The sequence below is a fragment of the Camellia sinensis genome, chromosome 1 (genome assembly GCF_055761805.1).
Source record: "Camellia sinensis isolate YWXY chromosome 1, ASM5576180v1, whole genome shotgun sequence".
NCBI lineage: Eukaryota > Viridiplantae > Streptophyta > Magnoliopsida > Ericales > Theaceae > Camellia > Camellia sinensis.
Genome location: NC_138961.1, coordinates 68,682,826 through 68,699,151, shown reverse-complemented (window position 1 = coordinate 68,699,151; position 16,326 = coordinate 68,682,826). Strand labels below are relative to the sequence as shown.

At 34.1% G+C, this 16,326-nt stretch overlaps 1 protein-coding gene across 17 annotated transcripts; it reads left to right on the top strand.

Annotated features, from left to right (window-relative positions):
• Positions 1-1,790: 1,790 nt before the first annotated feature.
• On the top strand, positions 1,791-15,865 carry LOC114256597 (uncharacterized). Of its 17 annotated transcripts, none has more exons than XM_082879144.1 (18): positions 1,829-2,214; positions 4,685-4,708; positions 5,601-5,795; positions 7,121-7,165; positions 7,471-7,511; positions 7,615-7,696; positions 8,657-8,701; positions 9,466-9,522; positions 10,362-10,421; positions 10,512-10,639; positions 11,665-11,932; positions 12,139-12,205; positions 12,456-12,526; positions 12,604-12,693; positions 12,886-12,994; positions 13,517-13,608; positions 14,169-14,274; positions 15,489-15,865. In XM_082879144.1, exons 2-18 carry the CDS (start codon positions 4,706-4,708, stop codon positions 15,611-15,613), a joined length of 1,584 nt encoding a protein of 527 aa, XP_082735270.1. In that variant the 5' UTR covers positions 1,829-2,214; positions 4,685-4,705; the 3' UTR covers positions 15,614-15,865. The 17 variants fall into 17 exon arrangements, with proteins under 17 accessions (XP_082735253.1, XP_082735291.1, XP_082735307.1 ...); XM_082879187.1 differs by having other exon boundaries at positions 1,931-2,214; positions 7,615-7,685; XM_082879127.1 differs by lacking the exon at positions 4,685-4,708 and having other exon boundaries at positions 1,791-2,214.
• The last annotated feature ends 461 nt before the right edge of the window (positions 15,866-16,326 follow it).

Below are 16,326 nucleotides of genomic sequence, written 5' to 3'. Positions count from 1 at the left end.
TGCATTTACAAAAATTTGATTTTTAGAATTTTGATTTTTTAGGTATATATATAAAATTTTGATTTTTTAGGTGTATTACCCTAGTATGTATAAAATTTTGATTTTTTAGGTGTATTACCCTAGTATATATAAAATTTTGATTTTTTAGGTGTATTAGCTTATGGCCAAACGTGTGGTGTGTATACTTGTATAAATCCGTGTGTAGTGTGCTCAGCATCTCCATTGGAGATGCCCCAAGGATCCTAATAATGAGCCAAGGCCAGTAGTATTGCCCCAACTAGGAATGGTGTAGGAATAGAGCACCACAAATCCAATCCCACTCTACTTCATTGCTATTCCTACTTTTGTTCTAAAATTTTTCCCTATATTTCCAATACATTTCCAAACACAAGATTATGTCTCAAGATTTCAATATTTCAAAATTCCACTACATCTTCTGGCTAAGAGTGTATTGAAAAAGAGGAAAAAATTGGCCAGGTGAAGATTACTAGTTTAGAACAAAATGAATACAAAGAAATTAAAGCAAAATTTCATGCATAATTCTATAAATTGATGGCAAGAAGCAGTTAAATTGACTGAAAAAAATAGATACAAGCACAAACATACATACATACATATAGTTGGGTTTTGAGAGCATGTAATCATATAATTTGAAGAAATAAAAATTGGAGGAAAAAAAATTAAAAAAAGCAATGACCTTCTTTTGAGTTTGAGCTGCTTTTCTTGATACTTGAGTTTTGCACATAAAAATTCGATATCAGTATACAAAAACTCCTCCATCTCTGTGTTTTTATTTTTATCACAACTAAATAGAGAGAGAGAGAGAGAGAGAGAGAGAGAGAGGAGTTTTGTTGGGCTAGGGTTTTTAAGGGAACTGACGAGAGAAAGGGGTTTGCAACCAACGCAGGATTTATATAAAAAATTCTTGCGTTGTTGAATGAAAAGTTTACAACCCTCATTTCCAAATTTAAAATCCGAAATCTGAATCCCTAATTTCGAAATTTAAAATCCCAAATTTAAAATGAAAACCCTCATTTATGCGATACAAACCTGAATGTGGGTGTTTGATGAAGGTGTTCCTCGTTACTGTTGGCCGTTGTTCGTCCTCTACGTCGTCAGTCTTCCCTTCGGAGTTCGGCTGAGTGAAGGAGAAGAAGATGGGTTGGATCAAATACGGCTTTCATAAGTTCAAAGGGAGAAGGGGAGCTATTTTGTTTATAATGAAAAGTCTTTTCTAAAACTGTTTTTTATTAAAAATATTTTTGATCAAAAAATGACTTTTGTAAAATCGTTTTTAATTAAAAAAAAATTTGTCAAAAAACGACTTTTCTAAAATCGTTTTTTATTAAAAATAGTTTTGGTCAAAAAATATTTATGTTGAAAATTAAATTAAAAAAAATTAATGTAAAAATGATTTTACCAAAATTATTTTTAATTAATTCAAAGTTAATTAAAACTGACTTTTTTAAAGTGATTTTCAGTCCTCGTTTGGGAACAGGCTAATTTAGTAACTTTTTGGCTATTTGGCTAAAAATGTAGGTAAAAAAAACTTGTATGTTTAGGATGACTTTTTGGCTAATTACGAAAAGATGTGCAAAAAGTAGAGAGAAAAGAGAATCTTTGACTTTTTGGTATGGGTAGGCTTTTTGACTAATTTAGTAACTTTTTGACTAATTGACTAAAATAACCTCTTGCCAAACGAGGCCTCAATATCCAAAATTTATTATTATTTTAATCACAAAACACGATTTTTTTTCTAAAAAACGACATTAGAAAAATCATTTTATCCTAAGAATAAAGTTAAAAACAGATCCTAAGTTGGACTAAAATGTTCAAAATGCCACAATCAGGGAAATTGGCCCATTTCCGCCTCCCCCCTCTCCCCCCTTCTCTCTCAGTTTTCGCCCAAGGTAGGGTTTCAGATTGAGAACTGGCTCACCAAGTTGGCTCCTCTGTTCCATGACCAACTTCACCACCACCACCACAGATTCTCTCTCTATTCGATCTCTTTCTCCCTCTCCTCTCCCCCTCTCCCCCCTTCTCTCTCAGTGTTCGCTGCTCCCAAGATAGGGTTCCCATTGAGAACTGGGTCACCGAGTTGGCTCCTCTGTTCCACGACCAACTTCACCACCACCACCACAGATTCTTTCTCTGTTCGACGCCGTCGTCTTCTCTTTCTCTCTCTGCTTCGAACCCCCTCCGGTACCTCTCTTGGTGAGCCAATTGTTGTTTGTCTATAATGGTTTAAATTAATGTTTTTGTTTATCATCATCAAAGCATCATCTGAACCTCCATTGAAAACAGTAGGTGATGCTTTGGTTGAGATAATTTTCTTTTGGGCATCGCAATTTCTCCCTCCCTCTCTCTCTCTCTCTCTCTCTCTTTTTGCTGTGTCTGTTCTTTGTGGTTGGTACTTCAATTCATTGTGTATATACATATTTTTGGTTGTGTTATTATATACATAAGTTTGTATGCTTGTGGTTTGATTTGAAAATGGGTATGTCTTGGCACATTGGTTCTGCTCTTATCTGTTCTCAGTTGTGCTACATCAAATCTAAAGCGGCAATTGAATACGGGTATTAAGAGGATTGCAGATGCTCTAAGACATACCCATTTTCAAATTTGATCAAAAAATGGCTGAATACAGATCAAACCATTTCATCAAATCTAAATCAAATCAAGGGATTTGTAAAAAAATTTCACCAAATATTCAGCAGTCATATTTTAATGAAATTTCAAAAAGAGTAATTATTGGATATGCGTTTCTTTCATTAAAAATGGTTAAAACAGATCTTTAGGATAGGTTTGGATTTTTTTAGAAAGATTTGATGAAATAAAAGAGAGTAAGGTTTGAGTGTTCCATATTAGATCAAGTGTTTAACCAAAATTTCTCTAAAATTTGATGAAAAAAAGAGACTAGGGTTGGAGATGCTCTTAGTATAGTGATCCTGCTCTTATTTGTATCTCAGTTATGTTGCATCAAATCTAGGTAGCAATTGCATATGGGTTTGCTCTCATTCATCAATTCATTGTGTGTATGTATACATATTTCTGGCTATGTTCTCCTGCTCTTATTTGTATCTCAGTCATGTTGCATCAAATCTAGGCAGCAATTGCATATGTGTTTGCTCTCATTCATCAATTCATTGTGTATGTATGTATACATATTTCTGACTATGTTATATACATAAGTATGTCGATTTAGTGCATGCATGTGGTTTGTATAATTTGACATTGGGTATGTCTTTAGTACATTGATTCTACATTATTTGTATCTCAGTTATGCTTCATTTTAATTTAATAACTAATCTATATGAGTTGTAGAATTTGAATGGATGTGCTATACTCATTGATGACTTACTGAGAGAGTTCATGAAAAGGCAAAGAATCAAACATTAGTTAAGAATTGGAGGCAAGTAATCTTAGTGACACTTTTTTTTTCTTTTTCTTTTTCTTTTTCTTTTTCTTTTTCCTTTTTTAAATGTTGTGACTGAGGAAGATGAACTAGACACTTCCTACTATTTTTGGTCTCAAAGGTACTGACTCAAACACACACAGAGTTAATGAAATGTTTGATTCTTTAATGAGAAATGGGCGTTAATTTTTGATTTATAAAATGGGTTTTTCTATATTATGAGTTTTTCTATTGTTTGCTAAATACTCATAAATATATACGGATCTATAAATACTTCTAAGTTTGCTAAATACGCTTTAAATACTGATATGGATTTTCCTATATTTATTGGGCTTTTTGTGTTTTTCTATTTTTTTGACCCTTTATTTGGGAGTGGTGATTGGTAAGTTGTGATAAAAAAAAAATATATATATATATATAGTTTCAGCATTGCGTATTATTTTTTTAAGACCCTGTAAACAATTGCCCCCCTTATTGTATGCTATTGATTTGTTGTTTTATCCATTGAATTTTATTATATCAGTTTAGTCTTATAGTTTATTTAATTTCAATCTAAATTTTGTTGGTTGTTGCCCATGAGCTAACCAAATAGATCCAAAGGGGCTGGTTTGCTATTTTGCTTATGGTCATGTATTGCTTAACAAATATTCAAAATTTATTTAAGGTTGGAAGCAAAATGAATCTGAATGGGTGTAGGTGAAGATTGAAGAAGGTGATGGAGGGTTACATACACAAAACGGATGGGACCAAACTGATATAATAAATGGCTTTGGGTTTTTGGACAAAATAAATGGGGTTTTTTTAAGTTGTATTGATTTGTAAATGATGGGGGAATTAAGTTGGTTAGAGTTTGTTGTTGAATTACCCAGCGAAGAGTTTGCATTTAAATTTTATTTTTTTAAATTCTTTCTTTAGTACACTTCTTTCCTAAATTTTCCTTCTAACCTTATGTGATCAATTAAAGGAAGTTCCAAAAAGAAAGAGTTGAAAAAAATAAAATCCAAAGAAAAGATTGATTATTTTTGTAAATTAATGTTTTTATCAGTCATTAATTTATATATGTGTTGACAATGTATTGTGTTTGTTCGTAGTGTTTCCATTGGGTAACCAATTATTATTTTGCAACAACGTTTGCGTTTAGTTTGAATTGGGGTCTATAAAAAAACCTTTCATTAGTGTGACAATGCATGTGCTTGTTTTGAATTGGGTAGTTTCTTTTAATTAGGATATTGACTTTTTTTTTATTTTATATATATATATATTTTATAGGTGGATGAAGACTAGAAGCGAATGGTAATATTGACTCCTTTTTTTAAGCTTAAGTTTTTCTTATCTCTCTAATGATTTTGTATTTATTATTGTGTAAACTAAACGTGTACTTCTTTAATTGATGAGTGTTGAAAGAGGGGCAATCTCGAGTGAGCAACAATCTCGAGGGCATAATTTACACTATTTTTGGTTTTATGATTGACAAACTTTGAAAATGATTGACGTTGTATAAAGTTAAAGATTATTTTGAGGTATATTGATGTTGTGTAAACTTATATAGGTTTGGTTTGGTTTGAAAGGTAGACATTTGGAGGTGTTTGTTATTTAGATTTTGATCAAGAATACCATTTTCATATTGGCATGGCGTGCTCCAAAGGGAGAACACCATTTTTTTGTTCCGCTTTTTTTGAAGTTGTGTCTATAATAAAGGGGATTCCCTTGCTCAAATGTATGTTATCTATTCATTTTTTGTATGTCATGGGAAAACAAAATTTTAGGTATACTTGATTCTCAGTTTTCCTAGCTTAAGAGAGAATGATAAATGAAAATTATTCAAACAAAACATTATTTACACTGTGCCTTTAGGCATGGGCATACACTAGTATATGTATAATTCGGGTTTGGGTTGCTCGGATTGTTTGACGTCTTTGTCAAAACCTGTCCAAATTTAATTTAGGCTTATGAATTTTTGTCCAAACCTATACCAATTTTAAGATAATTTGTTCAAACCTTAAAAAAATTCAGACTAGATTCGGGTTGCTCGGATTGAGTCCGCTCAAGTTGCACTAGACAATCCTTGTTCAGAGCTCATCCGACCCGAACCTAATCAGATGGACCCCTGACCCATATTCCTTTCTCTCGCCCGTTTGCCAAGTATCGAATTGAACTGTTTCTGAGAACTTCTCTCACCTTCTAGACAAATACAGAGAGAGAGAGAGAGAGAGTCATAAACCCTAGTTTCACCTCCGAACTCACCTCTGTGTATTCAACAATGGAGACGAACAAAGACTCAATAGTGGATGTGAGATCAGTGGTCGAAGCTATATCTTCAGATGACAATGACGCTCCTCTTTACCAGGTCGAAAGCCTTTGTATGCATTGCCGCCAAAACGTATCTTCTCTCTCTCTCTCTCTCTATATATATATATATATATATGCTGATTATGTAATTTTGTAGAACTGGTTTCTAAAACCATTGTGAATGTGACGATGCCAAAAGATTGTTTTTTTTTGTTCTTCATAATCTTGTAAATTTCACTGTAGGGATGGATTAGATAATCAAAATAGTATTTTTCACATATTTTGATTATGGGATAACCAAGCTCCTCAAAATTGTTTCTTTTTTTTTTTTTTTTTTTGGTTTTATGTTTAATTTTTGGGAAATAAACACTTGTTTTGTTTTCGTTTTTGTGTTTAGGAAACAAAATTGGGTTGCTTTCAGGATTTAATTCATAAAAATATAAAACAAAAAAACAAAATGCAACAACCAAATAGAAGAAAAGAGAAGGAAAAAGTGGCAAAATATTATCTTTTAATGCTCTATTTGTTTGAATGGAAAATATTTTCCAAAAAATGTTAGAAAACAAAAACGAAAAAGTATTTTCCATGGTGAACAAAAAAAGAAGCCATTTGGGCAGTAAATATTTTTCACAAATGTTTTTCAAACTACTACCAATATGTTGTCACACTACCGCCATCACCGTTGCCATCACTGCTGCTGCCACCTCACCACTACACTGCCACCACCACCAAACATGGAAAAATGTTTTTTCCAGAAAACATTTTATGGAAAAAGCTTTTTTAGAAAATGTTTTCTGTTAATAATGTTTTTCGCCCAACGGAGCGGAAGTTTCATTCACTTTTCCTTTTCTTTTTTTGCTTTTGCTCCATAAACCCCTCCTTCAAAGCCAATATCAAAACACAATAATTGGGGTTTGTCAGCCTTTTCTGAATTTTTGCTTTTCGGTTACCTGGTTTCATCAAAAGCTTTTCATTAATTCATATCGGCAAATGTAGGCCTTGTTTCGTTTGTATTTGAGAAACATGTTTTGAGATAAAAAGTACGAAAATTTGTTTGGTTTGGTTTTTTTTCAAAAGATGTTTTGAAAAATTATTTTGAGAGAGAGTTTTGGAAAAAGTGATTGATTTGATGTGTATGAGAGAGAGATTTGTTTGGAAAATTTGTAAACCAAACAAGTTTTGGAAAAAAATTTTGGGAAAATTTGTTTGGTTTGATTACTTTTGAAAACTTATTTGTAGAGAATTTTTCTCAAAATTTTTTGAGAAACACAAACCAAACAAGGCCGTAATATTTATTATTGAGTTGAGATGCTTCCGAAAAAAAATATAGCAGTTACATGCATTGACTTTCATCTAGTAATCATGGGATATCAATCATGAATTTTTGAACGTTGTCTAATGTGGTGGTGTTAACAGGGCACAACGAGGTTTTTATTAACTTTGATTCCGCACTTCAGAAAGGTATGCTTTTGTCATCTTTGGGGAATATTGTCTACTTGAAAGGTTTAAGTTAACATGAATGTTATTGTTGTTACTTTTACTAGGCTATTGCTTTTCTTAGTTTTATATTATTTAGAAAGTTCCATTATGTTATGAAGGGTTAAGCTTTGACAATCTACCCTAGAAAAATGGGTTGAATCTCTCTCTCTCTCTCTCTCGTGTACATGCTTGCTTGATGTTGCCCTGCCTGCTTCATTTTCTTGTCTTGAGCTTATGGACAATCATGTGAAGGTTTCTTTCTATAGTAAAATTCTTTCTACTTGCAGATCTTGTTGTCAGCCTTTGAGTGTCCACATTGTGGTGAGAGGTAGTTATTTTTACGCCCTTTACAATTATGAGAATCTTTATCATATTTAGGTCATTTGTCTTTTCTAACAGGTCCTTATGTTATCTGTCTGGTCTATCTGTAGGAACAATGAAGTGCAGTTTGCTGGTGAGCTCCAGCCCCGAGGGTGTCATTATCAATTGAACTTTCCACCAGGTGATCAAAAGGTTGTCAATGAAGCACTTTTAAGTTATATAATTTTGCATTTATCAAACTATGCTATTGTTTTTTAATGAAAAGATGCTCATTAAGCTAAACTAAGTTGTCGGTCAAAATAACAAAATATTTGTTTGTAATGAAATTTAATTTCGTTAAGCCCCTGTTGTGATGTGCCTCTTTGCGGATTTCTTACTTGTGAAAAAGAAGAAAATTGGAACTATTTATATTGTCTATTTGAGCTTTGAACTTAATTCCAGACCACTTTCCTAATAGTTGAAGACTGTATATTGGCTAATTTTTACTCCTGCTTGAGAACTTATGATAGTAGTTTCTTGTGTATTTGAAATCATTTGCAAGTTCTACTAGTTGTTAGATAATTTAAAGAAAGATACAATCACTTTTTAAGATGCTTTGTCTACCCTTATGGCACAGTGACTTCTCTGAATTTATGCTTTTCAGCTACCTGGTTTCATCCAAAGCTGAGTAAAAATGTGGTTGTAAATATGTTCATATGAACTGCACTCGTCATTTTAGCCATCCTCTCCCACATTTGAGTTTGTAATTTTCATTTGTTATGTGTTCCTCACTGATGCAACAATGATTTCTCCTACTTATCTTTAGTTTGGGGTTACTCTCAATCTCAGGGGGTTTCTTTCTAGCTGGTTTGTAATTTTAAATTTTCTAACACCATGCATGCCTTTGTGAGGTTTTAGATGTAGCTAGTACATCTGCTCTCAAGCTCTTCCTTCTATTGTTGTTGTCATCGTTATCATTGTTGTTCTTGGTATATACATACAAACTTTTGTGCTACAAAATTGTTTCTTTATTTTCAAGCAAAATGTAAGTCGCACTGCTCTTACTTGCAAATGATACACATACAAACTTTTGCTAATGGCTTAACTGTTTTCCAAAGTTTTTAGGAAAGTAAAATTTTTAAAGTGCTATACTAATGGAGTTATTCTATGCAGATGCTCAATCGGCAAGTAGTGAAATCTGACACGGCCACTATTAAGGTATATTTTGGGTTCCACTTTTAACTTGACTTTCGTCAACTATACAATTTTCTTATTCTATTGGCATTATTTTAGTAAAATTATATTGAGTAAACTAGACTTGGCAGTCTGCTGGTTTGAATGTTCAAATAATTACTAGATTGTTTACATATGTCTATGATGGCTGTTCTACATACATACATATATTTTTATTGGGTGGGACTCTTGTTTCCTTTGATTTCCCTAGATTTCTCCCCCAACCCATTTAGTTTATTGTAAACAAAGTATATTAGTTCTCCTTCTAATCATTGGCCCTGTTTGGTAGAGCTTGTTTCCAGCTTATTTCAGCTTTTAAGCTATTTTGATGTGTTTGGTTCAGCTTAACAATACAACTTATAACTTTTTGTAAGTAAAAAATCAACTTATTCTTTGAGTGGGGGAGGAAAAGCTTAATTTATAAGTCAAAATCAGCTTATGTTCACAGTTATAAGTTATAAATAATCACTTTCCCACAGCTCTACCAAACGGGGCCATTGTATCCACTAGTTTCATCTCTTTATAAAAGGATGCTTTCTGATCATTGGCAGCCCCCTTCTAATAATAACAAAATTACACTTCTAGTGTTACGAATCTTGCATGTATTATTGGTGTTGTACTTATTTGTCAGTTATGATTGATGACTATTGATCTATGTGACCTCCCAGTATGCATTGTTTATCATTAACAATTTTGAATTGTTATTATGATCTAAGAGATTTGCATTTTTCTATCATTGGTTTTTACAGATTCCTGAACTGGATTTTGAGATTCCTCCAGAGGCTCAGCGTGGATCTCTGTCAACGGTATCTCCTTTTATAACCTACTCCTAATTTCATATTATCTTCTGTACTTATGATGCTTAACTTGTCCTTTTGTTTATGTATTACCTTTTGCCAAGATGTTTACACATTATGTAGGCAATTTGACTGGTTGCCACTGGCAATTGGTACTTTCTTCCCATACACGTGCAACTTTTTATGATCTTATTTTTGTCAGATATAGATTTTGCAATGGTAGTTACACCAGAGTGTTAAAAAAGGTATTGTATCAAGTGGGACTTTTTTCTGTATTTTTTTTTCCTTCAAATTATTACATTTTTCGTGATAAGAAATGCATTGGTGATATCTCCCGTTGATGGATTTTTCCTTTTCTTTGGTTTTGTTTGGGTGCATCACATGTAAAAGCCACTTGGAGAGTACGAATTAATATCATCTCATCCCATCTCATCCCATCATTTGGATAATAACTTCGATAAATAGTTCTGCTGTGTGTAACATGCTATCATGATTATATTTCTCTGCTCTTTGTCTTACCTTGGCCATTAACTCTTCGTTCCTATATGTCTATTCGTATAACTGATGTCCAGTCATGTTAAACTAGTAATATTTTGTTAAGTCAGAATTCTGAAGTGAGTAGTGCTGAGGAGTCGCTCAATTTATAAGTTAAAAGTTCAGTATATTCTCCAAGATTGCTGGTGCATTGTGCATGAATTTTGAATAAAACCCCCTTTTTTTCTTCTTTTCATGCAGTTTTGAGTCAACATGTTTGATCTTGTGTTATTCTTTTCCACATAATCTGTGTTATTTATTTGGATGCTTATCTTTGTACACTATTAACCCCACCCCTGCTGTCTGTTTTCCAGGTGGAAGGGATATTGTTACGAGCTGCGGATGAAATAGAGGCCCTTCAAGAAGAAAGAAAGGTACATGTTAATTTGAACTCACTAGCCATTTTTCTTCATCTTCCTCCTCCTCCTTCTTAGGTTCCTTACAACCTATCTTCTGCTTTTCAGAAAGTGGATCCCCAATCTGCTGAATCAATTGACCGGTTCTTGCCAAAATTGAGGGCTTGTGCAAAAGGCGAGTCACCCTTTACAATCATTCTTGATGATCCTGCTGGCAACAGTTTCATTGAGAACCCGTAAGTGCCTGCCCACACCCATTAACATTTAAATCTATAAAATGACATAATACATTACATAAGTGTGCTTTAGGTCTGATTATAGTAAAAATATAATGGTATTTGAACTGTAGAGAGGATGTCCTCCAAACCCCCTGCTAAGACTTGTGAGAACCCTCCAATATTACAAGAAATCTGCTTTTGAAGCTGAAATTCTTGTGCAAAGTTCTAGCACAAGAGAGTTTAATTAATTTGATCTTCATCGTGGTATTTCTGTTGTATGTGCTGTTTGTTGCAGCTTCAATGGGCTGCCTATGGTTATTGTCTATGTTACGCGGACTCTTTAAAATAAATCAAATACCTGTGTCGGACACCCGACACTCAGATAAGAGTATGTGATATGTGTTAGCTACTTTTCAACAGACACTTCTTATATAATTGTATGTAACACTATTATTATATGTACATATTGTTGTATAGTTGCAATAAATGTCTTTTTGACACTATAAGTTACATATAGCACCATTTTATCTCACATACTTGATTAAAAATATAAAATATGACATTTGTTTTTGCCGAGTCCATGACCCTTAAATTTATGGTTTGAAAACTCTGACCGCTAGATACATACCCACATCTGACATCTGTATCCCGGTCCATGTAACATAGGTTATTTTTTTTTAATTTTTTTTTTTTTTTTTAAATTGTGAGATTTTGTGTGACTGTTGTTGTAACTTTTGCTAACAGCATAAGTGGTAAAAATAGCTTAATTAAGCTGGAAAAAGTTGATTATCCTTTGGCTCAGGGAGGGGTGCTTTTAGATTCTGCGTATAGATTATTAGCTTATAATAAGCTATAACAAACAGGCCCATAGTTAGTTCTTCTCTCTGTGTTTCTCCCTTTTATTAATGGGGGGCCTTTAAATAAGTATATTAGCAAATGATTTCTTGTGTACCTCACTTTAAATGCTTTCTTGCTTTCTTTCTCTTCCTGTCTCTCTCTTTTTTTTTGGGGTAATCTGAAGGGCATCCACTGATCCCTGATAGGTTTGCTCCATCTCCGGATCCGTCATCGACAATTAAGTTCTATGAACGAACTCCTGAGCAACAAGCATCACTGGGGTACGTTGTCGACCCATCACTTGGGGGAGAACATCGTGATGAAGCGTTATCAGAGGAACTAAATAGTACTGGTGATCAAACTAGAAGAGAACCGCATGGATTAATTGGAGCTGCAGCTGGTCAACGGGCTATTGCTCAGGGTAATAGTGCAGAATTTGCTGAATCTTTGTTTCGGTACTCTGCACCAGAAGAGGTACAAATATCCTTTCAAAAGTTCATTCCCACCTCCTGCTTTCTTATCCCTCCTCCCGTCTTTTGTGGTGCAAATGTAGAACGTAAATTTGTTGCAAAATGAGCATGGATAATTCGCTACTCTATTTTCTTGAATTTCACATCTGTTTCTTTTATGAAATGGGAAGCTGCAATTCAATTATTTATTTATTTCTTCTTGCTGGATAGGTGATGACCTTCCCATCAACATGTGGAACTTGTGCAGCCAAGTGTGAGACTCGAATGTTTGTCACCAGTATCCTTCTTATCTCTTCTGTCAGTGAGATGTGACATGGCACTAGTGGTTCTGTTTTTATACTACTTGCCATATACAAATAATATGGAATACATTTAGTGTCTGAAAGGATTGTGGAGAACGATATTTGAGGAATCTAAGATTGTTTCTACTACCATGAGTTTTGTGGTTGGAAATGAAAACTATTTTTCCCTCAGATCATTTTACCGATAAATATGCACGGGCTTTGTTGAGCTTAACAATTTAACAGATATTCCATACTTCCGAGAAGTGATTGTCATGGCATCCTCTTGTGATGCTTGTGGGTACCGCAATTCTGAGGTTTGTACATACGTATATATTTTCTTTACTATTCTCATTTTTAATATCCTGATGATGTGTATGCTTTCCCTTTGCAGTTGAAGCCTGGTGGCCGTATTCCTGAAAAAGGAAAGAAAATTACAGTTCTTGTGAAGAACATTAATGATCTAAGCCGTGATGTGATAAAGGTATGCCATCGTCACTCATATTTTTTGTGCAAATGAACGTTTTGAATATGCCTTCATGAAAACTGACAACAGCTAACTAAGGATGTTTGAATCTAATTAATGCTGAAGAAAAAAAACACAAGGGGTTCCCTAAACTTACGCTTGCTTATAGGCTTCAAATGTGCTGACTAACAATCATTTGATATATCTCAGTCAGATACTGCTAGTGTAGAAGTTCCAGAGCTTGACTTGGTACTGACAAGTGGAACATTGGGTGGAGTTGTGACTACAGTTGAAGGTTTGATCACTAAAATTAGTGAAAGTGAGTACCTTTTCCATCCTTTGGTTTTCATTTTCATGCTGCAATTTCTATCCTTCAGCTGAAGATTTTCTTGGCGGTTTTTCATCTATTTATTTTCTAATTATAGGACAGGAATGTATATGTTTCCAAATATTGATGGTTTTTGCATTCTCATTTTTAAAGATTGTATAGATTGACCAACTTTCACATGTTAGTAGTTGTTTGACTTGTAGGGATTTGGATTCCTAAATTTATGTCTTTGTGCAGTTCTCTCTCTCTCTCTCTCTGGTTAAGATACTACAGTTTGCATTGGGAGCTAGTGGATGTTATCAATATATAACTGATGTTAATGTTATAAATATGGAGATGGACATCTTCACATTATTTATCTGTGATTTTAATTTTGATTTCTTTTGCTTTGTAGTTAGTCATCCTATCAATTTTTATTTTATTGTCTCTTTTTCCTCCTTTTTTGGTTATATGCACCAACATTTACACATCTCTTGCCAAATTGAATTATATATTATATGATTAATTGTGCAGATCTTGAGAGAGTACATGGATTTACTTTTGGGGACAGTCTTGATGATAGTAAGAAAAGCAAGTGGCTAGACTTCAGAGCAAGGCTTAACAAGGTAGTGAACTCTCAAATATGATGTTTTCAATTTTTTGCGAACTAAATAGCCATCATGGTCCCAAAAAAGGAGTGGAGAATAAATGATAAAGAAAAGCTACCATCTGTCATATGCCTGTAGCATTTCCTGAACCTTAAATTTTTTCCCTTCAATTATCAGATCAGTTCCGCAAATCCTGTACTGTGGCATTTCTCAAACCCTTGTCTACCCAAAAGAGATTATTGTAGTTGGTGTAGAAAATGATATTGTTTCTCAATTCAGAATTGCAAAAAACACGCACACACAAGATACACAGATATTGCTTAGTGTAGACAATTTTCAAGTGACTCATTTATTGTCAATTCATTTTTTCTCAATGTTGAAGACTGCACACGAAATGCATGTCCATGTTGACTCTCTCTTACCATTTGAATGTGTCCAATGGATAGTGAAATGGACTGCTGTACATTCCCATTTATTTAGCGTCTTCTCCACCTGGGCATTAAATGTATGTTATTGGTGATTTGTCTGACTGTTTAAATTATCTATGAGCATTCAACTGTCTGACTGTTACTGTACAGCTTCTGAGTGTGGAAGATCCGTGGACATTGATTATTGATGATGCCTTGGCTAATTCTTTTGTCGCACCGGCAACTGATGATGTTAAAGATGACCATCAGTTATCATGTAAGTCCTCCACACATCTCTATGGCTGGTGTTCTGGTGCAATCTTATTTATATGAGACAACTGTTGGAAGCTCTTTATGGGTTGTAGCCTTGTATGTCCCTTCTGTGGATGAAGCTGTCAATACAAAAAGTCGAACTCTTCTTTCTACTTTTTTGCACGTCTTTTTGTAAAAGTCAAAAAATACTAAAAAAAATCAATTCTTAAAACAACCCTGAGTCAACGGCCAAGTTGAAAATCCTCATAACCATGTTTTGGAGAATGGCCGGGGTTTTAATTTTTTTGGTTTTTTTTTTCTTTTTCTTCAAATAATATCTTTCTTCGAGAACATGTATAGAGCTGTGGTTTATCTGATGTGGTCTTCATATTAGGCAGACAAGCCCTAGAACTTGGACTTGGACGGACCTTATTTTGTGCATATTGTACAATGCTGTTTTCAGCGCAATTTTAACCACTGGTTCAATGGTTAAAACTCGGCCTATTAAACTTGAGGTGTTACTGGTTTGAGCTTTAGGCCATCTCCAACGGTGCATCAAATTGTGCATCAGATTTGAAATTTGATGAAAAAGTCACTTTTTCTCCCTCCAATGGTTTCACCAAACTGATATCAAATTGAGAATTAAACAAAAATTTCACTAAGCTGAGAATGCGCTGGGTCTTTCACCAAAACACTATTCATTACCGTTGTATTTTCACTACTGGATGACCCACCGGATGACCAATTTTGCGTAAAATTTTGTACAAATTTTACATTGGGAGGTCGACCACCCGGTCGACCCCCCAGATGACCCTCAAGCTTGAAAATTCAATTACAGAATTGTATTGATTTTGCTCTTTCCGGTCGACTGGCCGGTCGTCCCCCCAGACGTCCGGTACGTTTTGATGAAAGCTACAGTACACCGTTGGAGTGATTGATATCAGATTGAGCCAAATGCCTTTTTTTTACTTAAATTTGATGAAAATTTTGTTCAACCGTTGGAGATGCTCTTAGGGCAGCCACTTTGTACAAATCATGTCAAAAGTTAAGTCTATACCCAATCTACCTCTTCCAGACCCCAATGGGTACCAACCCATGCCTACTCTTTTTTCTCTATTTTTACTGTGTTTGCTAAGGATTTTTCTTTTCACAACTATTTATGGCACTTAATTCTACTTTGCTAGCATTTGTTTTCTTTTTAGTGTTGCTGTTGTATGATGTCATATTGACAATGTGCAGTCGAGGAATATGAGAGGTCGTGGGAGCAGAATGAGGAGTTGGGTCTGAATGATATTGACACCTCTTCAGCTGACGCTGCATACGAGTCGACTGATGCTACACGAAAGGAGGGAACAACTGTATGAAATTTTCTTGCTGTTTCCATGTTTTCCAATACAAGTGAAAGCACAAGCACCTAGTCCTCCTTATCTATCATTTTCAAGTTGTACGAGTTTCCTATTTTCAAGTTGAAACAATTTTGTTTTGTATTTGTTTTTTGTGTTTTTAAAGGAATCAAGTTGTAAAAACACGTGGGACGATCCCTCGTGGTAGTTTGTATCTTGTTAGATAATTGATGTTACTTTGCGAGAGCAGTCTATAGTTTCTGTTTGGCTTCACCCCTCATTCTCAATTTTTATCACTGAGTTTATCAGCATGTTTGAATGTAGCATTGGGTTGCTAGTAGAAAATGAAGTGAAAGAAAAGAAATTAAAGGGAAATTATATTTTACACCAAAAAAACATTAAGGGAAATTATATTATATTGTAAGCATTTGATTAGCATCAAAATTTTTCAAGAAAGAAATCATGAGTAACCCTTTGGACAAATTAAAAAAAAATAAAAAATTGAGGGGTTATATTTTGAAAGAAATTAGAAAAAAGAAAAAAAAAAAACCTAATTATCATGTTAGTGTGAGTTGCATAGCAAAATTAAGTTTATTGTAATTTCTTCCACATTAATGCTAAACAAAAGTTGCATTTGTTTTTCCCCTTTCTCTCACTTTTCACCATTTTCATCTTAGTAGTTTCTTAGTTGTGTTTTAGTGGGAATGGCACGAGGATTGGGAAATATTTTTGAT